Source organism: Camarhynchus parvulus, chromosome 12 (assembly GCF_901933205.1).
Source record: "Camarhynchus parvulus chromosome 12, STF_HiC, whole genome shotgun sequence".
In the NCBI taxonomy this organism is placed as follows: Eukaryota; Metazoa; Chordata; class Aves; order Passeriformes; family Thraupidae; genus Camarhynchus; species Camarhynchus parvulus.
Genome location: NC_044582.1, coordinates 5,086,267 through 5,113,223, shown reverse-complemented (window position 1 = coordinate 5,113,223; position 26,957 = coordinate 5,086,267). Strand labels below are relative to the sequence as shown.

General features: G+C 39.5%; 1 protein-coding gene across 1 annotated transcript in view; it reads right to left on the bottom strand.

Annotated features, from left to right (window-relative positions):
- Nucleotides 1-738: 738 nt before the first annotated feature.
- The window catches only part of LOC115908282 (store-operated calcium entry regulator STIMATE-like), a 34,787-nt gene continuing 8,568 nt past the window's right edge, over nt 739-26,957 (bottom strand). The window contains exons 2-8 of the mRNA XM_030956761.1: nt 18,117-18,165; nt 16,247-16,342; nt 14,054-14,175; nt 7,575-7,687; nt 6,607-6,684; nt 5,708-5,857; nt 739-4,858 (exon numbers count right to left, since the gene is read on the bottom strand). Coding sequence (XP_030812621.1) covers nt 4,742-4,858; nt 5,708-5,857; nt 6,607-6,684; nt 7,575-7,687; nt 14,054-14,175; nt 16,247-16,342; nt 18,117-18,165 — 725 coding nt within the window. The 3' untranslated portion in view covers nt 739-4,741. The remainder of the gene's footprint in view (nt 4,859-5,707; nt 5,858-6,606; nt 6,685-7,574; nt 7,688-14,053; nt 14,176-16,246; nt 16,343-18,116; nt 18,166-26,957) is intronic.

Here is a 26,957-nt window from a genome sequence, read left to right as displayed (position 1 = left end):
TCTGGTCTCTAAAATTCTATTTCCTAAACCAGCACTCAACAAGGGGCACAAGCATTGTCTTGCACAGATTGTGGGCTATTTTTCCTCAAAGAAAAAGAAAGAACCCAGTCTAAATCTACAATTACTTAATTTTTAGAGTAGAAATCCTGTTCACCTGGTTGAGGTCCTTGATATCTGCTACATGGGACATGAATGGCAATGGAACAAGATGGCTCATTTATCCAACAGTGGCTATTAAAAATACAAGTTGTAATCTTCCACTGTAATAGGAATTGTGGAAAACTCCTTTGCTGGAGGAATGGTTCCAACTAAAATATGGCAACGACCGTAGAGAATTAAGTGAATGTACACACAGCTGCCACTGTGGTCTCCAAATGTCAGGGAAGATTTGACTTCTCCAGCAAAGTGCCAACAACCTCTCAGGGGACTGACACTTTAGGTAGAGTGAAGATTATACTCTGAATTCCCTGAATGGGTGCAGTGGGTGCGGGGCTGCTTGGATGTGGTAGGTGGAAAGTATGAAAATAATAGGGAAATGTCACAGAGGAATTACAGAGGCAGAATTGAGTCCATCCTGTTCAGTTCCTAAAAAAAACCTTCCTCAGGAAATGGATCTGAGAGGACCCTGCAAGGATTTTTAAACTTGTAAACAAAATTTGCAACTTAAGAACAATGGCTCTTCCCAATCAAATGGGACTTGCCATTAAGGTAAATAAATATACTGAAATTAAAATCAACATAACAGGGTGCACAATTAGAGCTGAAGTAAAACTCAAGTAGCAGAACCTGCTTCCCACAAGATCACACCACAGACACTGAAATACAGGCACTTTGAAACAGAACAAGTATAAAACAAGTGTACAAATCTGTAATAAGTCAGACTTTATTGTAAACCATTATAATGTAATTACATCAGATACCCTTAAAAGTTTAAGGTAACACCACTGATTAAACAATATGGTCCAAACAGAGGGCAGCAGAATACAGCTGTTGGTTTTGCTCACATTGGCTATAGTCTGAATTTACTTACAAACAAACCCCACATTCAGTTTGAGACGGATACCCACACAAGACAAAAACACCTACAAAAGAGTCCCTTTTTTAAAGATACTGCAGTTTTACTTTGTAAAACCATAGTAGTCATTTTCAGTAATTGAACTGGAAACTTCACCTAAAAAAGTTTGCACGCCTATGCTGTAGATGTACTCTGACTTGGTGTGGCTGAATTTATTAGCTTTCACTACTGGTTTCTCCTGTAAAAAGCACAGCAAAGTTGCAAACACGGGTTAGTCAAGCACAGTGGCAGAGATTCCTTGTGATGCTCAGCTCTGAGCAGAGCGGGAGAGCCCAGGCCCCCCTCCCCAGGCTCGGCAGGGATCAGAGCAGACACCTGCCCGAGGGGATCACTTTGCATTGCTCTAATTTGCAACTCATTTTCTGAGTTTTCCCTGAAGAAAAGCTATAGTACATTTTAGTTAGTAACATTAACAGACAGCATTCACCTACTTAAAGTAAGACAAGGGGACCTGAACATATTGAAGCCAGAACTTGGAAACCACATACTAGACAACATCAGTGTTTTAAGTTTATGCAAATGTGTCACAGGTCAGATACTAGGAACAGTTAATGTATTTAGGTTGACCACTCACGGTAAATTCCATCTCCACCAATATTTGTGTCTCTTCTCTAAGTTATAATCCCTTCCCTTTACTTTGGCATTCACTACATAGCTTATTTTCATTAAACAGAATCCTATTTCCTAAGCACAGCCTGAATTAAACCTTTGCTACAGATTGTCCTGGAGTACATTTGCCAGGCAGAAATATGAGTGACAGCTGGAGGATAATGCAAACATGGTGTTGCAATCTCACACTGGATCAACTCTTTATGAAAAGTCCATTTCAGACTGTACTGCCAATACATTTTAACAAGTGGTAAGACACAGTGAAGCACTAAGCACACACTCCCTGCTCTCACATGCAAGCCTGTCAGACAAAAGGACTCGTCCTACTTATAATTACTGCAAGAATTCCAATTTTTACCTTACAGAGAGGAAAACAACTAGTTCTACATTTTCCATCTCTTTCACAATGGTAAAAAAGAATGTATAGAAAAAACAGCCAGATTTTGTTACTTACCTAAAATTCTGAATAGAATTATTGTCTTAGTAGAGAATTTAATTTTTTCCCCTCTGAAGGTTGCTCCTTCTGTTACTACTGTGGTATTAAAAATACTTCTGTGCCTTTGGATCATAGTGCTTTACTACATCTTGCTAGGCATATCTAGATCTCACAAGAAGAGACATTTAAGCACTTAAGACATGAAAAATTAGGCATTCAGAACCTTTTCTATAACCACCTTCAAGAAACTGCTCCATAGCACTTCATACTGTTTTGTACTTGGTCAATAAGCTCGAGGTCTGCTCAAAAGAAATATTTTTACATGATTAAGGCCATAATTTTATACTGACAGTTCACAGACTAAACATGAGACTAGAATAATTTTGATAATTGAAGTTAACTGGAGGAGGGAAAAGGAAGATAAGATGCAAGCTGGCACAGTTAAATTTGTGTGCACTGCTCAGTTATTGCAGCTGGCGAGGACAGCCATGCTCTGCACTGGGACGTAGCACATGTTCAATAGCTTTAGTTCACTATCTGAAACAGAACAAATCCTATGCTAAAAAAATAAATGCTGGCAATTGTGACCAGAGCCAGTCCTAGCTCTTATATCCCTTTGGAAAAGTGAGCTGTGGGAGGCTATTCTGTTGATGAATTCCTTGAAGTACTGTGCTTTTGGAGATCTGCACCCGCCCACTGGTCAATAGCCAAGAGAAGATGCAAGTCATACAATCAATAAAAAACCCCACACCCCCCAAACCAGAGGCAACACTGATTAGGGACATTTCCCCATCCCCACCCCCCATGTCAAAGGAACTCAGGTAAGCTTGCACTGTCATTAGTCTCTAGATTTAGTCTAAAGGAAACACTAGTACTGTAACTTATTGCAGTTCTTACGTTTCAGTGCACAGTAACAAAGGTCAGTGGCTCAACTAAAACCTCGGGTTTGGTAAATGTCCCTTTGAGCTGGCTGGACACCCTGAGGTGTCAGAGCATCGTGTCCCCTTGGCAGCTACCAGGAAAAGGGATGCTGGAATAGTGAAAGTAAGCATGGGAGCGCACAGTTCCGTATTTACTAAGGCCCAGTTAAGTGGTCTGGTTAATAAATCACATTAAGACCTAGTAAACCTATAAAAAAATGTAAAAAATCTTAAAAAGTTCTGAGCAGTTTTCAAATGAAACTGGTTTAAGGCTTGGAATTTTTCTGGTGTCCAGATACTGCAACAGATTTGCATTCAAGGTCTGTTGTCACCTCTTTGACACATCGCCTTGTCCTGCACAAGGTTTAGCTAAGCAAGGAAAGCTGTCCGAAACAATCATTTAGAAAATATGCAAAGCAAAAGGATATCACTGAAAACATGTCTGCTAGGTTTCAGATCACCATGTGCTCTCAATTATCAGAAGAGACACTGAAAATCCCAGAAATGCTGTGGTAACAACTGCACTGTACCCCTTGGGGCTGTTCTTTTACTATTGAAGGATAACGAGACTTTATGTAAATTAAATAGGAGAAATTTTGTTGTTGTTGCTGTTAAGCACATTAAGTAGAAGATTGCTTTTCCAACAAAAAACAAGGGACAGAATTATATTTCCAATATTGTATCACAACTGCTATAATCAGATCACAGTCCCATACTGCAGGCCCTATAACAGGAAAAGTATCAGAAATGTTCCATCTCTTTTGGCTCATTTGAGAGGTATGCACAAGAGACTTGCAGAATAAGAAATAATTAGAGTATCCATAGATACTCATTTCACAAATAACTTATCACAATGGATTTTTGTTATACACTAAAGTGCACCTTTGTCAAATATGCAAACACCACCTCCTACTGAAAAAGGTATTTTTAAATTATGTGGTCAAGAGCACACATAGGACTGCATTTTTAGTGATATTTGGTGACTTCAGCAGTGACAGAGAGCTTTTCCCTTTGCAATCCCTTTGTCTTAAATCAGGAGACAAGGATAAATAAGATTTTCACTACAAATCTATTGACCTGTTCTGCACAAAAAAGGGAATGGTACCCATTTCTCTGATAAAGAGAATCTTTAAATACAACTGTATGAAAATATAACTTAAATATAAAATAGTCAGATAGATTTGAGAAGACTTGGAAAAAAATCTTTGTTCCACCTATTAGTTCCATAGGTACCCGGTAGCAAGTAAACATTTGTACTTAAAAAAATAATGTTAAGTTACAGCTTGTAACCATAAACTATTCTGCTCTAGGAATTATGCTGCAAAAGCCAGTTTTAGTAATAAAACACACTCCTTTAACTTAGTCAACTCTGATGCCTTTTTGAGAACTCCATACACTGTCCCATCAGCAACTGAAAGTGAAAGATTCTGTATCTGTTCTCTCTGATCTTCTCTGACACCTCCCACACGAATCCTTAGTGACTCGTCCATTTCCTGCACATGATGAGGAGACATTCTTGCATAACTGGTCAGTGTGTTCGTAGTGCAACTGAACTGGAAGTCTTCCAACTGCTTTGCCTTCTGTTGGTAGACCTTGCTTCTAAGTCAGTTTGTATGAAAAGGGAGATGCAATTGCAACATTAAACCCCACTGACAGAAGTTTTTGCCATGAAACCTGCAAGTCCATAGGCCAAGGAATGTGTCATACAGGCAGACCAAAGCGATGCTTCTTCTTCTTGATGGGCTTTAAGTTGGTCAGTCTGCGCAGGTCCTCCTCAGCATCCGACTCCTCCATCTCATCATCTGCTGAAATAAGGATCTAAAAACAAATTACAGCTTCTGAGCACATGGAGCAGTCACATTCCTTCTTCTTACTTTTACATTTTACTTTTTTATGCTTGCAAAGCACCTTATTATTTGCTCAGGAAAAAGCTTAGAACACAATTAGGATTTACTGCCACATCATTGCAGATACTATCAGAAACCTCCAGTAAGTTTTGCAGAAGGATGGATGCATATTAATCTCACTACAGCCACTGACTCTGAACCCAAAGACTGATGCCAGAACAGTGGGGGCAGCTTGAGAGAATATTTGAGGTCCTGATCCACACTGGTAACAAGGCAGTCACATTACCTGGTAAACCCCATATAAATAGCATTGTTTATCTCACAGAAAAGTTACATCAACTTACTAAAGCTAAACCGACTCAACTTAAAATAAACCACCTATCTTTCAGCGGAACTAAAAACTGCTCACTTAACGTAATTTAGAATAATGTTATGCTAAGGCAGCTATGTAAATAATTCTCGAAAATCAGGTCAGTTGCCTCCACCAGCTCCCTCTCACTTTAAGCTATTAACCTCTCTTTGAATTAGAATAGTCTGCTAGTTTTGTATTCCCTGTAAGGTTTTTTTTAGAAGCACTTGCAGCACAGCTCACCTGTGGTATTTAGATACATTATTGTGTCTTCCTGCCCATCTGCAAGGAAATTACCTGCCAGAGTGGTACAACCATGACTTTTTCCTTAACTGGTTCTCAACTGCCAATGCCAGGAGCTACTGCTAGAGGTACACGCTCAGCAAATCAAACCTAAGTTGACAGTGCTACAAATGAAATCAGTATCAGGAGGGATGAACTGGACTGATATTGCATTAACTGCAAACATACTTCTGACTCTGACTCCTCATGTGATGCTGCTCTCCTGTATCGGACTTTACTTCCATTTCTTGAATCTTGTCCTGCTTCCTTTTCTTCAAGTTTAGCTTTTGTCTTCCCTTTCTTCATAAGGAAATTATCTACTACCCAGAACATTAACGCCTGTTAAAAGAAGGGGAAAGCAACAGTTCAGCTTTCTTCAGAGTACAAGAAAGGTCCAAATATTGACCAAATGAACTTTACAATAATTCTGAATTTGCCAAAAGCTAAATCTTGTGTAGGCACAGTGTCACATATCTTATTACACCTTTCAGGAATGCTCTAGAACCCAGCTACTTTATCCCTTTGTGGAAGAGAAGAAAATCAGAAAAGTAGTGACTATTCACAGTGATTGCACATTAACTTCATGTAGCAATGCTTTACTAGCAGTTATTACATGCAAGGACACCTTCTGTCTCTGGCTCTAATCCCTAAATCCCTGATTGCTGCAAGAGTGTACTTTGGGAAGAATGACTGCACACTTGCCCTTTTCCTCTGCTCCACCACAGGGCAGCTGCTATTAGCTATGGTCAGACACAGGATACTTCACAGGATGTCTGTCCTTACACCAACTGCTTCCTGAAGCAAATTTCACTGTAATTTTATAATCTCTGTGTCAGACAATCTACTGAAGTCATCAGGCCAAAGGGGTCTATGAGACATTTCTGCCCCTCTCCTGAAACTGGTTCTTTTGCTCCATATGGATTTCAGCTTTGTAAAATCTACATAACCAGACAATTTACCCATTCTTTAGCAGCGCTTAAATTAACTTAAGCACCAAGGTACAGAGTGTTTTAAGGACTAATGTTAATTAATAAACACATGGCAGAAGGATATCCAAGGAAACATCTCATGAAGTGAGTGGTACTAACGTTAACAAAGAAGGGAACTATCAGCATGACGATTGCCAGCTCCAGCTGGGGGTTCTCTATGGGGTTCAATAAAGCCACCTGTGGAAAGAAAAGGACTGAGTTCAGCTCACAGCAGTATGTGCACACAACTGGCTTAGGCAGGGCAATATTCATGTACAAGCTAATGTGACAGGAATAATGCAGGTGAACCAAAAAAGGACAGCTTTGAGAAAAGTAAAGTATTTAGGACAGCTCATAAATTACCACAGATAAGTAAGTGGGGCTGACAAGAAACTTATCTCTGTCATTTTTGTTTACAGAAGTCTGAGGAGCTGCCTTAGAATCATCTCGAACATTTTAGAGCCACTCCCAAGGAACATGTAGAACCATCTTTAGGAAATTTAAACAGAGCAGAGTGTTTACAAAATACACAGTAAGGAGAGCAGAGTTCCTGAAGAAGTCAGGGCACACAATAGAGCTAACTGGTTTTAATGGGCAATATCAGCATCACTGAATATCTGGTTGCACAGAGTCCATCAAAATAAAGGTTAATCCAGTCAGCACCACTGGATTCACCAATCCACCACAAACTTCTGAAAGTCTACAGTTAAAACCTATCAACAAGGTCAGGCAAAGAAAATTCTTCAAAATACTACAAGAATACAAAATAGCTGTGGGTAAGAATTAGTTAAGAAAAGAAAGAAACACTTAGTAGTTTCAAGGGTACTTTAGACATGGAGATAGAATTAAATTTTGGATATTTCAGTTTACAAAAACCCCTCCAAATACAATATGATATTTCTGGCAATGGATAAAGGTCTCATTAGCAGTATCCCAATTAAACTAAAGAACATAATACTACTACAGAGTTAATTGGCAATGAGTGTAGACAATCATGATGCTTGAGCCAAACCAATAAACACAGCTGGAAGTCTTTACAGCTTCCACCTAAAATTCACTTGTCTCTAAAATGCTGTAAAAACACCAACCTCCTTCCACTGAGGTATAAGCAGCACTATGATGATGATGGTTTTCTCAAATGTCATAATCATTATGTACAGAGCACATTGGCCCATCCAAGCACTGCACTGCAGGGGGTCACCTGCAAGAAAGAAGAAAGGTTCAATATATGCATAAGTTTGATTTACTCCATAGTAAACATCTTAAAAAAGCAGTACTAGAAGAGACAGCAGGGCAGCTAAATCCTCCAGAAGTGCCTTCTCCAATTCCTTCAGTGCTGTTCCTTCCCCTGCCTCAGCCTCACCCCAACTTTCAAAAAGTATCAGAAACTGAATCTAACAGGACTTTGTCCCATCCAGCAGTACCTGTGATATGCTCATACTGTTTCATATAATCTGATGAAAGCAAGACAGATAAACTTTCATTGTGTTTCTCCTCATGTTGTTAATTTTTGATCCTCTATCATGACATATTAAGTGTCTTAAAGGGGAAAATTTGAGGGAATGGCTGGGGAAAACACATTTCCCTTCAGTCTAAATAGAACTTAGATTTCCACCATTGTCTCTAGGCTACCTTAAAGATATTCTTCATCTCTACAAAGTGAGTTACCATAAGTAACCAACTGAAGGTGCAAGAGCTGCTATAAAAACTTAAGCTGAATAAAAAATTAGGATCATATTCTAGCTCCAATGTGAAAGGGTTTGAAATTCTGCTGCACCAAAGTGCAACAGGTGCCCTCAAGAGAGTGAGAACCTGAGTGCATGAAGTTATCTGCCAGGACAGAAAGAAGACCACAAATATTTGAACAGGAAAACTTAAGCACAAGATTAGACTCTTTGAAAGAAGGCAGAGAAAGAAAAAGAAGACAAAAAAGAGGAAAAAAGAGGATTGGTAAGCCTTACAAGCTTTGCAGGTGAGTTTGAAGCTGCACTTCAATCAAAAGCCAGCTCTGGAGAGGGGTGACAGATTTTTAGTCTTTGCAGCAGCCTCTGCAATCTTGTCAAAGGCAGCTCCAAACCCTTAGCCTGGGGATGAATAATGTGCAATGGAAAATCAGATGCCTTTATGTGTTTGTAATGCATAATGGACAGTTGCTGCTTCCTTTTCTGGAACACTCCTGAAAGGCTTTCAGTATTAATACTTGGTAATACTCTGAGACTGAGGCTTTGCTGCTGAAATGCTACACAGAGAAACTGATAAATCAGACTGGAGTCCAAAACAACAAATACTTCCTAAGCAAGATTTACTGGATGAGTTTCTGATCAACACCCAACAGTCTGAGAGGAAAGCAATTAAAATGCTCAAGTTTTACAATTACATATTGCAGTTGCAGCTTCTCTTGTAAAAACCCAAAGAGTTAGAATTTTAAAGGGAAAACATCAGTAAGTCAGAGTCAAGCAACTGTGATTCTTCTGAAGATACAAGGCCTGAATTAGGTTTGAGAATTACATTTTAGCAATTAATTTCTATACTCCCCATTTTTATTAGCATTCTCTAGTTTTTCTCACTAATTAGAAAATATTTTAAAAATAATCTAGCTTTAGCTATAGCTCTACTATTGAAATGAACAGTTGATTCTAATCTCTTTCTCCTCTTTATTTCATTCCTAAAAGCAAAGGCAGTGAAAACAATTTTGCATCTCTCAGGAGATTTTGTACATGCAAAAACTGTGAAACTCCATATAAAAAGTGCGGTGTGCTCTCAGCAATGAATGTTTTGTTCCACAATATTTTTGTGGGGAGTGGTGCTGGTTTCTTTGGGGTTTTATTTTGGTACACGACTGAAATTAGAAGTTCTGTATATTAAATTCTACTTGAGGATTTTTGTGTGCCCTACTGCACTTACAAAATTATCTCAGCTATAATTACAAGTTGGGGACAACAGGGATCCTCCCTACTTTGAATTGAGCAAGTCTTTTGACAGTGTCCCAGCAGTATCCTTGAAGAAAGGTGTGAAGATACAGACTGGGTGGGTGAAGATACAATTCTGATATGAAGGAAAAAAAGCTTTCACAGTGAGAGTGGTTAAATCTACTGAAGTAGGTTGTTTAGATAGAGGGGTTCTTAAATCCTAAACCATGGAGAAATTAAAAACTGACTGGACCACATCCTGAACAACCCACTTCAGCTTTGAAGTTAATCCTGCTTTGAGCAAGAGGCTGGATTATATGGAGTTCCTTTCTAAACAATTTTTTGTATGGTTTTATAAGCCATGAAATTCAAGTTAATAACATCACCACATCCAGAAGGTGCTCCAAAGAGCTCCTTCAGACATTTGTACATTCAGAGGTTCTGTACACAAACCCAAATTAGAACTTTAATGTTAATGTTGAAGCCATAAAGCTCTAATTTAATTTCTAAAGTCTCTTACAGTCATCTCTTGAATTCTGATTTTATACTTGTCATGTACGAAATAGTCCAGCAAATTACTGGAAATGTTGCTAGTGCACGAAAAGCAAATAAAAAACAAAACTGAAAAATTTTGAATCCCCTGCAGTGACAACTGTAGCAGCATTTTTGGAAAATGCTGGGCAATGCCAAATTAGTCTACACTTGCGTCTGCCACTGCCATCAGGTGTTTGCAGAAGTATGTTTAGAAACAGTTCTTGAACCTAATACCTGTTATTCCTCTACCCTGTAACTTCCTCCTGTTCTTCAGATGCTGAAAATTTTTAAGAAAATGCTAACTCACAGAACTACTCCAAAATAAATTTTAAGTTGTTTTGAAGGCAGTGCTAGCTACCCCACATGGCTGTAAGTAAGCTGCTCTGCAAGGGGCAAACGAAGAGCTGGAGGAAAAAGATGCATCAAATACAATTTCTGAGCTCTGCCATGGCAAAGCTCAAGCAAAAGCCAAGGAAAGAGGTCACAGCACAATTCAGTTGCCAGTGGAGTTTATAATCACCAGGAGAGATTTATCACCTGTCTTCTACTTGCAGCAGCTAAAGTAGCTCAAGACAAGAAGGGAAGGAGAATGCAGGGAACATTCTTTTCAGTACAGATCATGACTGCTTTTCTCCTCTTTACACACTCAAATATATTAACAGATTCTGCACTTCTATTAAAATCCAGCTGCTGAAGTAATGAATCTGAAAATATAAAACCATAGATATGAAGAGAGATCCAATAAAATTAAAAATTCTGATGTAAAAAAGCCCTTGAGGGAGTGTCTTGGCCCTTTGTTCATAAATCAGACTGCAGTGCTGTTTTGCTGTACAAACAGCCACCATTTATAAATGCTGATATTTTGGTATCCATTCCTTCCTTGAGGCATTTATGCTTAAAAACTATCCTCCATATAAAGAAGAGGCTTTTAAAACCAGCAGGACACTGCTATTTTTGTGACAGCTTCAAGTAATGAATCACCAGGGATCAAGTAATAGAGCTAAGAAGGGAAATGAGCTCACAGTGAGAACTAACTTGAGACAAATGATTATTTAGGCTCTAGAAACACAAACATCACTCAGTCACAAGAAGAGACTTGCCTGGGGGTGGAAGGAGGGCTCCTGTTTGTTTTCCCACATTTGCAAACAAACTGAAATCACACTGATCTCCAAGCTGAGCACTCGACTCTCCTACTCCAGATAAAATGCTCCAAGACTCTGATACTTTTCGGTGACCCAGGGGGTGGAGAAGAGAGGAGATGTGTGGAGAAGAGAAGGCTCCAGGATAACCTTATTGCAGCATTTCAGTACCTGAGGGGGCTCCAGGAGAGCTGGAGAGGGACTGTGGAAAAGGCTATGGAGCAAGAGAACAAGGGGGAATGGCTGCCTAATGCCAGAGGGCAGGAATGGATAGGATATTGGGAAGGAATTGTTTCCTGGGAGGGTGGGCAGGCCCTGGCACAGGGTGCCCAGAGCAGCTGGGCCTGCCCCTGGATCCCTGGCAGTGCCCAAAGCCAGGTTGGATGTGGCTTGGAACCATCTGGGATAGTGGAAGGTGCCCCTGTCCATGGCAGGGGGTGGAACAAGATGGGCTTTGAGATCTCTTCCAAACCAAACCACTCTGTGATTCTATGCTACACATTCCATATTTAACTTCAAAATCCCAAGTTGTAAACACACTTGCAATTCCACAGAACTGCATTTTAGTCCCCTCTTTTACCCTGCTTTATTTAAAAAAATCTTATGAAAAATAACAAGTGTTCTTTGGGTCAAACTGAAAAATGTTAAATAAACTGGTGATAGGAGGGTTTTTGCTTCAGGAACACCAGAGACACTTAAAAGAAGATGACAGCAAATGATCCAATGCAACTTGTCTTTTTGGATGAGATGAGACTTCTTACAGAGGGCCTAAGCTTACTGCACCTACTTAGTTTTAGCCAAAACAAATAACTTTGCATCTGCTCTCTAATTCTCTTTATACCAGAAGCCTCTCCCACATGATTAATGGAAATGCAGATTTGCAATATGCTTTAAAACAGTCCTGATAAATAGCTTGATTAAAAACCTAACACGCTAAGGGCAGGACAGCACATTAATAAAGATGCAGAAAAGAAAGTTAGTGACTAATAAAATGATCTGATATTAGAGAGAACCACTAACAAAAGAGGGTTTATGTAATTTCATACATCACTTATACACACACAGAGGAGAATACTCAATAAACAGGTTCAGGTGTTTCAGATCTCCTAATTCAAAGTGACAATACTGGAGCAGCCACAGACCATCTCCAAAGCACTACAGAAGTTCATCTGTTGATTTTAGGAGCTTAATTACTGCAGTCAGAAATGCCTCATAACTATAATAGACCTGGGTTCATTCTGAAAGTCAGTGAGAAATAGAGAAATTTCAGGGGAGTGAATATACTCCCCACATCTCCCCACCCACAGACTGCTTACCGTTGAAAGAACATTAAAATGGCAAAGGACAACAGATTACACACAGAAAAATTGAAAATGTTATTAGGGAGAAATAAAATCTAATATCTGACATGATTACAAACACCTACCTGTAACTGTAATAGATACACTTTTTTTTCTCTAAGAGGAAACTCAAGTTTTATATGGGCTGAAAGCTGCTCAAACATCTTTAAATGGCTTCAAGCCAAACCAACAATCAGAAAATGGGGCTCTGGGCAAGAGGTCTCACCTCCTTCCTTGCCCCTTTGCCTTCCCTGGGCATTGGTGCTTACCTAATCCCTTAGAGACACGAGCCTGGGACTAATCTGGAGGAACTATTTATTTCTCTTACATCAAGTGAAGTTTTGATGGTTTAGCTCTCTTGGTCAATTCCCTGAAGAGTCAGATATGCACCAGCCCAAGGAAAAGAGTGGAAATACTGGACTGTGGCATGTGGGATAAAAGCAGGCAAGCAGTGTTGTGGCAGTGCTGATTTAAACAGCTTAAGTGGCCACAAACTGTACCCTAAAAGATACACAGTAAATCTCTATAAATCTAACATGCCCTGATGGCATAGGCAGTTATTTCTAAGTTGCTTGTTACCATATCTAGACCTCTGACATTAAAGCAAATAGCAATTAATGTTATTTGATTGCAAACTTCTCAAGCTTTTAGAGTGCTCCAATTTCACAAGGCCTTTACTTATTCTTAGTTCTGTCAGCTACTTAGGATCATTAAAACCAAAGAAATCTACACAACCAAAATCCTACCAGTAATAATTATAAAACTGCTGTGAAAGCTCCTAATTTGTTAGGCAAACATTTTTAACTTTCTTAAACTTCTTCCCCCCCAAACCACTGGGGTTGTTGTTTTTCTCTCTGATGAAGAGCCACAGCTCTCTTATAAGGCAACATCTCCTCCCATTCCTGTCTCAAGGAGCTGCAAATGTGATTTCTAGCATGTATACAAAAATTTCATTTGCAGCAATCTGAGAATAAAAGACTGAACAAAATTAAATGCTGATGTTAAGAATGTGTGATACTCAACTTCAGCTGCAAATCCACAACTTCTGCACATGAGTGGACTTCTGAGTAACGGAAGATAAACTCTGCAGTTTCACCTGGAAGGGATTTCACAGTCTGTCCCTCACATGTTTTTCACCAGTGATACAGGCCCTATATGCACAAGCTCCAGTGGTCATTACTTGAGGAGCAGCACAGACCATCTTGCCATTCCCTTCTCTGAAGGGATGTGGCTGCTTAAAGAGGGCTGGCAGAACTCTTGGTCTGTATCTTCAGACAGTGGTATGTGGTTCAGTGAAAGCTTTACTAGGAAATGACCTTCCAGAAATCATTTTTTGTAAGTGTTTCAGAGTCAATTTATCATGCTGGTATTTTTTCCATGAGATAAGCCAATATCATAGTTTGTTGAATCACTCCTTAAAAAAAACAAAATTTAAGCAGTCATTCCAAATTCAGTGAATGTTCAGAGACTTGTTGAGCTTTCTACGACACAAAGTGAATACTGAAATATAGAACTTAAAAGAACCCTCGTGACAAGTGAAACACTAAAATGACTGTACAACAATTTTAGGACGAGTTAAACACTTGCTGAAATACTCTGGGACTCTACCCTGAGAATCACTTCAGTGCCAGAGCAGAATATTTACCATATTCCCCAAAGCGAAGGGACTCCCACTGCTGCCACTCCACGATGCTGCTGACAGCACGGATCCCGATGTAGATCAGCAGCATTCCTAAGGTGGCATCCAGCAAGAAGTTGATAAGGTACCTGAAAGGAAAAACAGACAAAAACCCAAGGAGTCAGGGTCTATTTTCTACAGGTTTGGGGTATTTAAATACCATGATTGATAAAAGATCTGTAAGTATATTGAGAAGCCAGAGTACTGAGAACAATCATTTACCCACTTCTGTACTTGCACTGAGCGCCTACAATTTAAATAATTTTAGAAGTCTCAATATTTTTTTCCTGTCCTTAAAGACCCCCAGACTTCCTAAAAATAGTTATTTTCGAATAACTGTTCACCAAATCTGAGTTTTAATTAACGTTGCATTAGTCAAACATTAAAATCGAGGCTGAGTGTCTGCAGAGGAACGTCGGCAATCCCGATTCTGCACGAGTCCTGCTGAGGCCACAAGAGGCTGCTGTAAGCCCGCAGCAGGAAGGCAGCAGCAGGGAAATCAGAGGTGCCAGCACCTATTCCACAGCCAGAGAGGGCTCCCGGCCCCAGGGATGCCCGAGATTTCCCAGAACACCGAGATTCTCCAGCATGCCGGGCTTACCCTGGGATGCATCCTTAACCTGCCCTCAGGACTGCTGTGCTGCTGCCAGGCAAGTCTGCACGAAATTCAAACTTAGGGATATTTTTCCTAACATAGATTTTGGTTAATGCTGCGTGATATTTTTTCTGCTATCAAGAACCTGCATCCTTGTCTGAGAAATTATCCAGTTCCACCCTGTAATTTAGTTATCCTGAGAGCACTGAATAATCTCACTCTCTTACCTGTTTTGTGACATGTTACACTTAGATTAAAAGTGGGATTTGAAAATAAAAATATGTAGATGCAGGAGAGAATGCACATGTCTTTATTTCGCCTAAAAAATGCTTTGTGTTATTTTTAATAAACAAAGTTATTTTTAATTTAAAATACTGTAATACACTAGCTTTATACACTGACAATTTCTGGCATGCTTTTGTTACTTCACTTAAATATATACTTTTGAGTTATAAAAACTGAATGAAAGTAATTTGCACCTGCCAGTTTTTAAACCTTTCAGGAAATTCTTAAAGCTATAAGCAAGGAAAATCCTACGATGATGCCTGGTATTGTTGAAACTGTCATAACTCAAATTTTATAGTTAATGTGCTAAAATAAATGCAGTGTGCCTAACAGAATGCTTTGTGGTGGGGAGAAAAGCAGTGTTCTTGCACATTTCTACCATGTAGGAGCACAGAAGGAACCAAGGAGGAATAAGGAATAAAAACTGGCTTGCGCAGCAACACAAGCATGTTCCTTGAGCTGTGTCTCTCCTTTGTTTACACAAGAACAACAAGTGAGCAGATGCCATCGAAAGGAACTGGAGTGGTTCTAAAAGGCAAATTACTGGGCTTTTAAAAGTAATTTCACAGCCTTCACTACCAGCAATGTGGAAGCTAGTTTGAGCATGAGCCTTATCAAGAACAAACCCAAACAATTACCATTTGCTTCAGGAGCTCCTGTAAAGAGCCTGTCGGGGTCTTAGTCATAAAATCTCCAGGTTTAATACACTACAGAGAAATGCTTATCTATTTCGTCACACTGCTCCAAGCGTGACATTGCAGAATTAATTTCTGTACTAACTGCCTGGCTACCAAGCAAGATTTCCCATTTTTAACAAAATGAAAATAATACTGCAGCAGCCAATGTAGGTTTTAGAAGCAAATACAAACACAAATGATTTTTGCTAAATAACTCTGAAAGCAACTTCACTTTGTATTACAGCCTTGCTTTACTACAGTGAACACAACTGGATATTCATTTCCTTTGGTCCCAGCACCTTCAGTAAACAAACCTGAACTGCAATGTGCATCCCAAGTCCCCATTCATTCACTGGAGAGGGACAAGTAGCAAGGCTTTGCCCTTTAGGTTTAAAATAGCTACACACAGTCCAGACTCCTGCCAGCCACGAAGAGAAGAATGCTGATCCTTGATTAACTAAGTCTAAACCACAGGTTTTTTGAAGTGACTAATTTTTACCATGAAAACTGTGATCTCAGTTTTATCTTGCCTTACTATTCACATACACCAACTCAGACCCAGAACTTCCACAAAGGCCAGTTATTCCAAAATTAAACACTCACAGTGAACAGGGGTCTTCTTCTGTCAGGTCTGATAAATAGACATTTGCAAAGTGGATGAACAACATCCCTATGGCTTGCTTGGAAGTATCTAAAAACCTATGCAAAGTAAAAACAGTTTTTAAGACACACAAAACTGTTTACAATACAGTACAGACATTGCAAATTTATGTTCATTAAAACTCCATCTCTATTATTAATTTTTTTTTCCAAATGAGAACACCAGAATAACATAAAAAGTATCATAGTATTTAGTTCTTATTTAACAATGTTTCCTTTTAAATTTTGCCCTTATTTTTTCTAACAATAACCCAAATCATATTAACTCGAAACCCACCACTGTAAGCACAAAGTCTACAGATATCCTCTTGGTATCATATGCATGATCCAAGAGCTAATCCTGACTAACTCTGGCTAAGTCTTTAATAACCTCCTGGAAACAATGAGTATCCCAGCTCTGATAGGTAATTTGGACCTTTTATGTTTATGCATTTTTAGCAAGCTTCTGGCACAGACAAAAATAAAATCCTCATCATGTGCTTGTAGGCGAACAACTTAAAAGTGACTAATGAGTCCTTTATCTACAGCATTTCATTTAAAAGCCAGCATATTTTTCACCTGGAAGCATGAAGTGGTTTCACTGAATTTTATCTACAGTGCAGAGCTTAGAACACACTGCAAAAGAATTCCAACCTTGACAATATTATCTCCAAAGCAGATGATAAAGTCAGAGAAAAAAGAGTTTGTTACTCAAGGGGAAAATATAAACCCCCACTTAGACAGTGATTCAGTAATGACTCCAGCCCTTAGCATTCTTTTTTCATCATCCTTTGCACAAAACCAACGCTTTCAGTGGATGTTTCATTAAATGTAGAACATAAGAATCATAATAAGTATTCTGCGGGCAAGAGTGTGTTTGTATTATTCAGAAAAACAACCATTTTGCCTGTTGTTTGCGTGTCTAAAAAGATCTAAACACCCCAACAGATCCAAATGACATTTTATGCCTGAATTCATCTACCCTCCCTGATAACAGTCTTGAACTTCAATCTCTTCATTCACTGCATGACACAGAGAGCTGAGTGTTGGAGATGAGGCAGGAAGCCAGTGAGTTACATATCTAATCAGTACACTCTGCTATAAATAACAATACTTGAGTCCCAGAACAAGATCCTTTGCTTAAAAATTAAGGGCTATCAGTGCACTTGTCAGAATTTCAGTCTGAGGTAAACTGTAGTACACAAAGATTTTGTACTTCTTTTTTCAATAAAATAAAGGTCAGTGTTAGTTTTGAGAGGCAGCTTTGCATGAGTGGAATTTAAACCACTGAAGTCTCGAACAAGTGGAATGGCAGCCTAACACTTACACACCAGTCTCAAAATTGGTACAGCTTATGTTGGCATTGCTTCAATCCAGAAACTTTTAAAAGTGTAGTAAACAGAAACACACTTTTTATACCTCATATTTTTTATGGTTGATGTATTTTTTATCATCCTGTTTTCTATTTTACACATAGCAGGATACCAAGAAAACATGGAATTTTATTTGAGCCCAGCTGAGATCTTCCTCTAAGCTTATGCAAGTTTGTAGATGTTATGCATCTTAAAGCTACTCTAATTTTCTGTCTTTAGGAAGAAGCACAAATTGAAGCTTTATGCCTAAGTGCACATCTCTACAGATTCCTGGAAGCGTACCCAGGAAACAGGTAGCCTGACTCAAGTATTTTGGTAACTTTTTTGGTTCCTCACTGACAGTTACCAACATCCTGTCATCACTTTTCTTCATTTTAATCATCTTGCACTAACATCATCCCTTCAATTTCTACAACATGCAAGAAGAAAACAAGTTAAGAATGAAGCATGCAGAAACTTACCATATCCTCCAGGGACGTCTTTCATGCTTTGGTTCTCTGAAGCGTTTTACTAGGGAGAAAAAAAAATATAATTGAAGACAATCAGCAGCTTCCAAAGCAACAAAAATATAGAAAAGTGAAAGCAAATAGACTTGCAGAAATGTTACAGCCTTCGATGAAATGGATCTTTCACTACTGCACTTCACCATATCAAACTCCAAGGATCCATTTTCAAAGAAACTCCCTTCTGTCACCTCTCTGTTCCTAGAGCTCCATTCTCTCACTGCCAATATCCCTCACATGAAACAATAATCCACATATGACCACCATTCCATTGGCCCGAGCTTTTATGACTGCCCATCCAGAAAATTTAATTTCCAACAATAAAGCAGGTATTAGAAAGAGCTGTTTCTTTCTCTCGCTGGAGACCCAAACCCAAATTGTAAAGTATTCTTAGAACTTGGGGCAGTCCATAATATCGGAATGAAGTCAAGTGTAGGACAAATACATTCTCTGACAACGTGTCTCTATTTTGTTGGCAAACTGAATTACAGAAGGAAAGAAGCACAGATTTTTTTTAGTCTGATAATCCCTTCACAGAAAGGCAGACAATTTTAACATACTGGAAACAAACAAAAGAAATCAGTATTAAATAATGACAACTATACACAAAGGCAAGAGAGTAGGCAAGTTTGTCTGTTGCAGTTTCATTGCAGTTTATTATACAAACTGCTTGGGCATCTGACAGAAAGCTCCTCTCATAGCCTGCCCAGCTATCTCCATGTACTTCCACCCCATCCCTGGTCCATCTGGAAGGACTCCTGAAGGACAAGTGTGGGAAAACAGAGGGACAAGGGCATAAAAGCAGTTGCTGATGTGCAAACAGTGGCTGGTCCATATATTCACTCTGTCTGGTCTGAAGTTTGTCCCATCTTCTTAAAAAATTCCATTTCTAACTCCTTCTGGGCAAGAAAACCTTTTTCCTGCTGGGAATACACACTCAGCCCTGCCATGGGTCAGAGCTGGGGCAGCCTCACCTCTGTCAGATCTGGCCTCATATCCTAACACAGATTTATTCTTTGTTACAGCTGCAAGATACTAAATTCTTACACATCCCAAAGAACACAAACACAACAAGGTAATGTGAAACCTTTCCACTAAGAATGGGCTGTACTTCGTTCTGCCCAAATTTCAGTACCACTCACCAGTTTCTTCAACATAAGTTCTTGAAAAACAATTATTTAGGCTCTTATTTCAGAAATTACCTCTTATTAAAAAACCAGAAATATCCTTGATTCTCCTCCACCCATTGAAATTGCAGAGATTCTGGTTCAAGAGGCACAAACCATAGCAGGTATAGTCAGGCAAAATATCAACAGGTATTTTAACCTGCTTCTCCGGGTATTAGTGATGAATTTCAGTTTAACATAGGATGCTCTGTGTACATCATGCCTGCCCAGCTTACAAGCCTTTAAACCCCATTCTGGTTTCTGAATCAATCATAACTTTTTCACAAGTAAGGCAATTTTCCCCGAAGTCAACTGTCCTCATAAACCAATTAAATAAATCACCTTCAAAGTGGAGGGGCAGCACTTTCAGGGAACACCAAGCTGCCAACCTGTCACCTCACTGTCACTTCTTCTGACAGCAGAGAAAAGCTGTTTCACCCCCATGAGAAGCTAAAAAGTGACAGGACAAAAAGACTGTACATTTACACCAAAGATAAAGTTGTAATAGCAACATTTGCCAGCAGTTTTCCCTGTGAACAGCATGACATAAATACAAAACTTCTGTTAAAAATGAGCAACACTCAGCCAAGTTAACCAGCTTGTTATTTATGACAAGTCCTCCCCAGTCACACTATGGATTACTTTAATTAGTGGCACTTTTGTGTAACAACAGGAAGCCACAAAGCATCACAAAACAAACGCAAGAAACAGAAGTTTCAGCTTACTGTGGAGTTAGTGCAAGATGCTTTTCTGCAGACAAAATGGCAATAAACTGCTATGGTGTGCATGCTTTGGGCAGGGGTGAGTTCCACCCCTGAATTCTGTTATTGCTATGAAGTTGTACATTGCCCCTGGAATCCTTAATTTCTTTTAAAAATCCACAAAAATTCATTTTGGAAGAGGATATTCAAAAGCAATTCTACTAACAGCATTTCAAATTTTATCTGTACTGAGAAACAGCCTGGATAAGGTCTGTGCTTCTCCGGCCAGTTCTAGAAACACAACATTTCATTTGAGTTCACATTAAACAGGAGAGCAAGCTTGGAAAGCCTCTGCAGCTGTCTTTTTGGAATGTACTTGCTGATTTCACCACAAAAATGTATGCTCCCAAATTAAATGAGTAAAATCTTGAGGAGGTGCAACCTGATGAGCACTTGAAAGCCCAGGAGGTTCTGTTTGTCCAGCGCAGTTCCTTGCAGCAGTGTCTGTGAGTATCAGGTGTTTCTGACAGATGCAGACATTGCCAGGTACTTCTCAACATATCCTTGATGCAGAATTTGAGCCTTCCCAGTAACTAAACTGAGCAAAAACCCAGCAGGCTGCAGACAACCACACTGGTAAGCTCAGGGTCCTCAGCATGCTTGCTAGTAATAGATTAATTCTAGAACAAAAGCCAGCACATGCTTCTTACTGAATCTTTACTGGCACTTTCAGCACCTATCAAACTGGGGAGGGGAAAGCAATTTCTCGCCTTGTGCTCCCCCAAAAGCAGCCAGGATTGCTGCTCCCAGCCCCAGCCCCAGCCTCTCTTGGCAGTCTGAGCACAGACTGGGGCTGGTGCTGTGTCAGCTGACAGATGGATCTCAATCTGCCGGCTCTGCCTGCGAGGACGCGCCGCTGCTCCATCTGCTCAGAGCGCCGCGCTCGCACCGGCAGCCATCCTCCACAGTTCGTATTAATTAACTAATAACGGGCACAAGCTCGTGCTGAATTATAAATGAAGCAAGAAGGGCTGCTTGTTTATACGTTCAATGCCAGAATTTTTCAGGAAAAGGAAATAAAAGCACTTCTGCCAACAAGCATGTGAGTTGCCAGATGGACAGATAATAGATAAGCATATAAGACACAGTATTGCTAATGCAAAATTCAAGTTCATTGAATTGTCTTCCCACTTCACTGAAATTCTAGGAATAATTAATGCCAGAGTACTGTGGAAGGGTTTCTAACACATACTTTAATGTGGGAGTTTTGCAATCAGAATTTCAGAAGACTCACAGGGAAAAATAATGGCCAGAACAGAGACAAAAATGAAATAAAACCTCTCCAAGTTGTCAATACGCAAAGCAACACTTGAAATCCAGCTTTTCTCTCTCTCCTTCATCTCCTCAAGAAGTCCCACAGGAACTGTTTTGCTGATGTGAAGTAACTTCAATACGGATTCAAGAACTCTTAGTTTCTGGATGCTTGCCCTTGTAGCAGCACAAATCTGGCTCATCTCACACCTTTGAAAAGTTTCTATGTATCATGCACTACTGCATTTCTCAGATGCAGGTTCTGGCAGTTCTCATTAAGAATCTTTATGACCCCAGTAAAGATCAAAGATTTCTCTAGCTCATTAATTTGAAGGGAAAAAAAAAATCAACATGCTCAATGTCCTCTGCAGCTGCACTATGTCAACATTGCTCTTCTGAGGAGAGAGCTGGGAATTTCACCTGTGTTTCCAGTGCTTCTCAAAACTTTTTCAAAGATGGGTCACAGACAAAGCATGTGACTCATTCATTCAATAAACCTCCTATATATTTCTGCCAGCAGCAGAACGACAGCTGAGCTGGCCAAAGAGAAAGGGAGGAAAGTTGGTGAGGATCACATTTGCACACCACATTCACATTTCCTCACGTGCCTGGGCACTTTCAGCTGGGGCAGGACTGGACCCTTCCCACAAGTGCACGAGCCACAGGAAACAGCCACAAGTTGGAGCCAGGGAAATTCCAGGGTGAAAGAAGTAAAAAAATTCCAGTGAGGGCAATTAAATTCTGCAATAAGTTGCCCAAAGAACATTCTGCAACTGCAGTCTGACAGAGCTTGAAAATTACCCTGGACAATGCTCCAAGCAAGGGGACGTGGGCTGGCCCTGCTCTGAGCAGGAGCTGGGAGCCGGTGACATTTGGAGTCCCTTCCAAAAAAAACTGGTATTTAAGTCTAGAACTCATTTTTCTGTGATCTGACACTTCAAAAGTTCCAAGATTTGAACCACACACACATATGTGGAGGGACAGAATCTCACACTGAGAAATCTGCTGTAGTGTGAGCTTCCCAAGTAACATGTTTGCAACCAGACAGATCCTCCAACACAGCCTCACAGTGCACGACTGCTGGGATCTGCAGGCTACTTTGGTATTGATTCACAGGATTTCCAGCATTCCTGACAAGGATTACAAGTTTCCTGTACAAGGCTGTTTGCTCACTGTGTGTGGAGTAACACTGAAGTTACACCAAGCAGTAGCACCTGAGCTTGGAATCAGATGCAGATTTTCAGATGACCACTCTCAGAGAATGGCACTATTTCCAGAACATTTGGTTATCAGACCATATGCCTCTCAAATCTGAACCTACACTTTCTAACCTTGTAAAAAACTTGTAAAGTCAACTACATACGCAGGCCAGATTTTTATTTTTTAAAATTCTATTCGAGAAGACTTTGAAAAACACTGTTCTACTTGTTAGTATCAACACTTTTCCCACAACAGTGGAACCATGTCTGTTCTGAACAAGCATATGCACACTAATAAGTCCTGAAAATTCACATGACTATGGAATGACAACTACCAATGAATTTCATGTTATTTGTGATTTTTTATTAATTTGCACTTACTTCCCTTTACTATTAAAGCAAAGCCTTTAAGAGCCTTGCCTTGCCATTTCACTTTGTTCCTTTCCCATTATTTTCTTGGTAGCAGCACAGTGAGAATAAATAATTACATGAGATTACATAAAAGATTTCCCCAAAATAGAATTTTTCTTTTTAGAATTAACAGTGCAAGAAACAACATGTCCAATGAGAATAGGCTACAATGATGCCTTACAACAAATATACAGGTGTGTAAACCATATACCACTCAATTGCCAAAAGCTTTTGTGACACTTATGAGCTCAGCATCTCCCCATAATCAGAGTTAAAAAAAAAAAAGGATTTCTGTCTGCATCTGTTTTAAAAGAGGTAATAAATGTGATTGCAATAAAACACCAAAAGAACCAGTGTTTTTGGTGTGCTGCTCATTTCTCCAGCCCCAAAATGCACTATGCCCTTGGCAATTCAATTTTTGCCCTACTGCAAATTCTTCCTTCTACTCCTATGTCCCATTAGCTACATGCTCAAACGCAGGACACCCTAAGCCTGCTGCTTATTTCCCTGCATAAGAGCCCCAGAATTCTACATAATATTTCTGCTTAAGGACACAGACTTCTCCACACATGAGACACCCATGATACTAAAGCAGAAATTATATTGGATTAGAACTGATTTCCAGTGAAATTGCTGCATTGGAGAAACACACCAGGAACCATGGCTCCTTCATGATGAAAAAAGTTATGGAATAACTCACTTAAGGGAAAATTTTGTTCTAGTCAGTATTAGACTGACACACTATGAAGTGCACGAGCCCCCAGCTTTGCTGCCCAGCAAAAAGGATTTTTAAAACTTCTGTAAGAGAGAAAACAGCATTAGCCATGCAAGAACCCAATCCCTTCCTTAATTCCACTGTGCCCTTGGCCTTAACGATTCTGTAGTGTAATTAAGAACTGGTCCATTAAAGAAGGTCACCCGGGGAGAAACTTTTATAGAAAGCTGGACACAATAAAGTTTAATGACCCAGCCAGCTGGTTATTCAGGGACACCTCACACTAAAGATGCAGTGCCTGGACAGCCACGAGGTACCTGCAAACCACAGATCTTATCTCAGTCTCTGCTCCACTGCCAGCAGTGACAATAATGTTGTGATAAGGCAGCAAAACCTTTGTGAGCCTGACTGGAACTTTTGTCAGAGCAGAGAACAAGGGGCTCTTTTTTACTACAAAGTTAAACACACCAGTGCCAAGCATCCATCAAACCCAGCTATCTCATGACCTGGGCTCCTTTGTCTCAACACAGATGACATGAGATAACTGAAAACAAGGTGCCAGCACTGGATTTCACATTATTTATCAAATGGGCAGAAGTGCTTGCTAGATAAATGCTGGTGAAATACAGTAACTGAAAGTTACCTGTGTAAAAGCATTTACTTCCTACCTGCTTCCGCAGCCAGCTAAAAACCTACCTGTAAATTTTCTCCTTTCAAAGGTTTAGTGAGAGCTAAAACTTTATAGTCATTCTGCAGGAAATGGCTATCAAAAAGTAAAGCTCCCCTTCACAGTGCAGGGGAGGAGAGGAGAAATCATTATCAGGAAAAGAACCCAAAATACTGATGTCTGAGCTTTGGGATAAATCAGATGACTCTGCTGCTTCAGGAAAGGCAGCCAAATGCATTACAGGAGGCAGGTGAGTTTTTTTTTCCCCTAACATGTATGTACTTTAGGCTCCAAAAATTTTTCCTAAATCCTTAGCTTGTATAGATCGGCTGTGGGAGACACAAATAAATCATATTACCTGCATACAACTCAGCCTAGGACAATTTCAGCAAGACTGATCTCGTGCACCCTGGTAGCACATGACTGTGTGGCTCTGACAGATGCATTAACTTGGCTGTCAATAAAGGAAACAAATACATCTTAGCAGAGCCAGCAGCCCAGACACACCACATCAATAGCCATTGTCATGAGGCTTTTTTCCTTTTTCTTAAAGGTAAAGCTTACTTTTAAAACAACTAAACTAACCTAGCAGAGGGAGAATTGCACACAACTTCACACTTTTGATTACTAACCTATTTGCTGTCTCCCCAGAGAGAGGAGCACTTTAGAAATCATAAAATGCATCTACAACACACCCTGTAAACAGAAGGATCCAGCTCTCAGCTCTCAAAAGCCATGGCAATATGAAAAATAAAGGGATGCAAGTAACTGCTTTAAGAACTCCAAGGTAAACAGCACAAGTAGCTTAGGAAATATTTATCCAAATAATAAAGTTAAAAGTCACGATTCAGTCTTAAGAGACAGGCATTTGTTATCTTTGCATTTAGCATGCACAGCACTGTTGGGTCAAGGTGTGCTGTGTTTGAAAGTCATAATAAAACTGTTTCCCAGCACATTCAGAGAGAGAGATACATTTGCTATTCTGTTTCTTCAACAGGTATGAGATAGTTAAAGCAAAGCAAATCTAAGCTTCCTGTGAAAATGCCTGTGAGATTGGCATTGGAAAGTTGATACAGATCCCTCCTGCAAACACTTTTATATTCTGAAGCAGGTATCATTAAACAACTGCCAAATGAAAGAGCAAGGTTGCTAGAAAAACAGCTGTGCCATTCCTGTCATGCTATGCAAGCGCCCAGTGAAGACTGAAAAATACAGTCTGCTGTGTTCAAGTGGATTTTTTTTCTCTGTTAGAAATCAGAACCATTTGGGAAACATGAATTATTTAGTACAAGACAAATAGAATCAATCCATATTAATGTGCACTAAGCAGCAATTTACGATTCACAACACCATTTTCACGTACAGCATTCACAAGATCACTCAATAATACATGAAGCTTTCTGAACATTATTAGTATGACAACAGGTATCAATGAACTTAAAGTCATTCAAGCTGCTTGTTTTAAATCAGCTCTTGGGAACAGGCAGAACTCTCACAGCACAGCTCCAAACTCAATCACCATTCATTAAAATATCAAGCAAGGCAGAAACTGTAACAGTTTTAAAAGCAGAAAGCAAACCTGAAATGTAAGTTCAGATACAAAAAAGACGTAAAACGAAAACTGTAAAAACTTTGTAAAAAATGATAACACAGCAAATATGTTAAATCAAGGAGGCCAAAGGTAGATGTAAACTGTATGTTTAGAGGCCATTTAAATTCTAAAGAGCTTTCTTTACCAGATTCAGTCTTTCTAGGCTGGAACTATCAGAGCATTGAACTGCAAGACAGACACTTCATACAACACCAACTGTTTTAAAAAGAACAAAAGATACACAACCTACTTTCATATATTCTCTTTGCACATGATCAAATACCATGAAAGGAGAGTCAGAGGCCAATTATGCAGACTTCTTTGATATAATGTATCTAACAACCAGGTATACACTTCATAAATTAAATTTATGAAATCAGGATGAAATCATATAATGACTTCCACCTGCAAAAGGCTTCTTACTCCTTAACTACATCAAAACCTAATGCCAGCACTGAAAACATACTGCCATAAGTAACTCATGGTTTTAAGATTAGATGGAGGAGGGTGGGACTTACCCCCAACCCCCATAATTTTAAAGCTCCTTAGACTATTTCATCTTCTAACATTACAATTACCTTCCAAAGAAAGCATTTAAGTCCTATGTATATAAAATAATGTAGGCTGTTAGTCACACCACCTGCCTCAAAGCAAGGAAGATGTGCTGGAAGATATTGAATAGCAGCTTCTCAAATATCAGGAAGGAAGTAAAGGCAATTATTCTAAAATGGAATTAAAATTTTAGAGTGTAGTATCTTCAGAAATTATGAGAGACAGAGGATATATGCTGGTAGTTGTGAATAGCTGCTTGTAATTTAAAAGTAATTTTTGTTCCACAGAAAAATCCTGCATTTTTGAGAAACAGAAAAAAAATTATCACAGTGAAACAAGAAAAAGCAAGCAAAGGTTGTTTCTGTAAGTAAAGAACTTTCTCAAGGGGACTGCCTAGACTGTGCAAGATTGCTGTGGTGAACCTTATTTATATTTACTTCCATGGGTTCATCTCTTTCACAGGCTCAGTGGAGCAATGGAGAAACC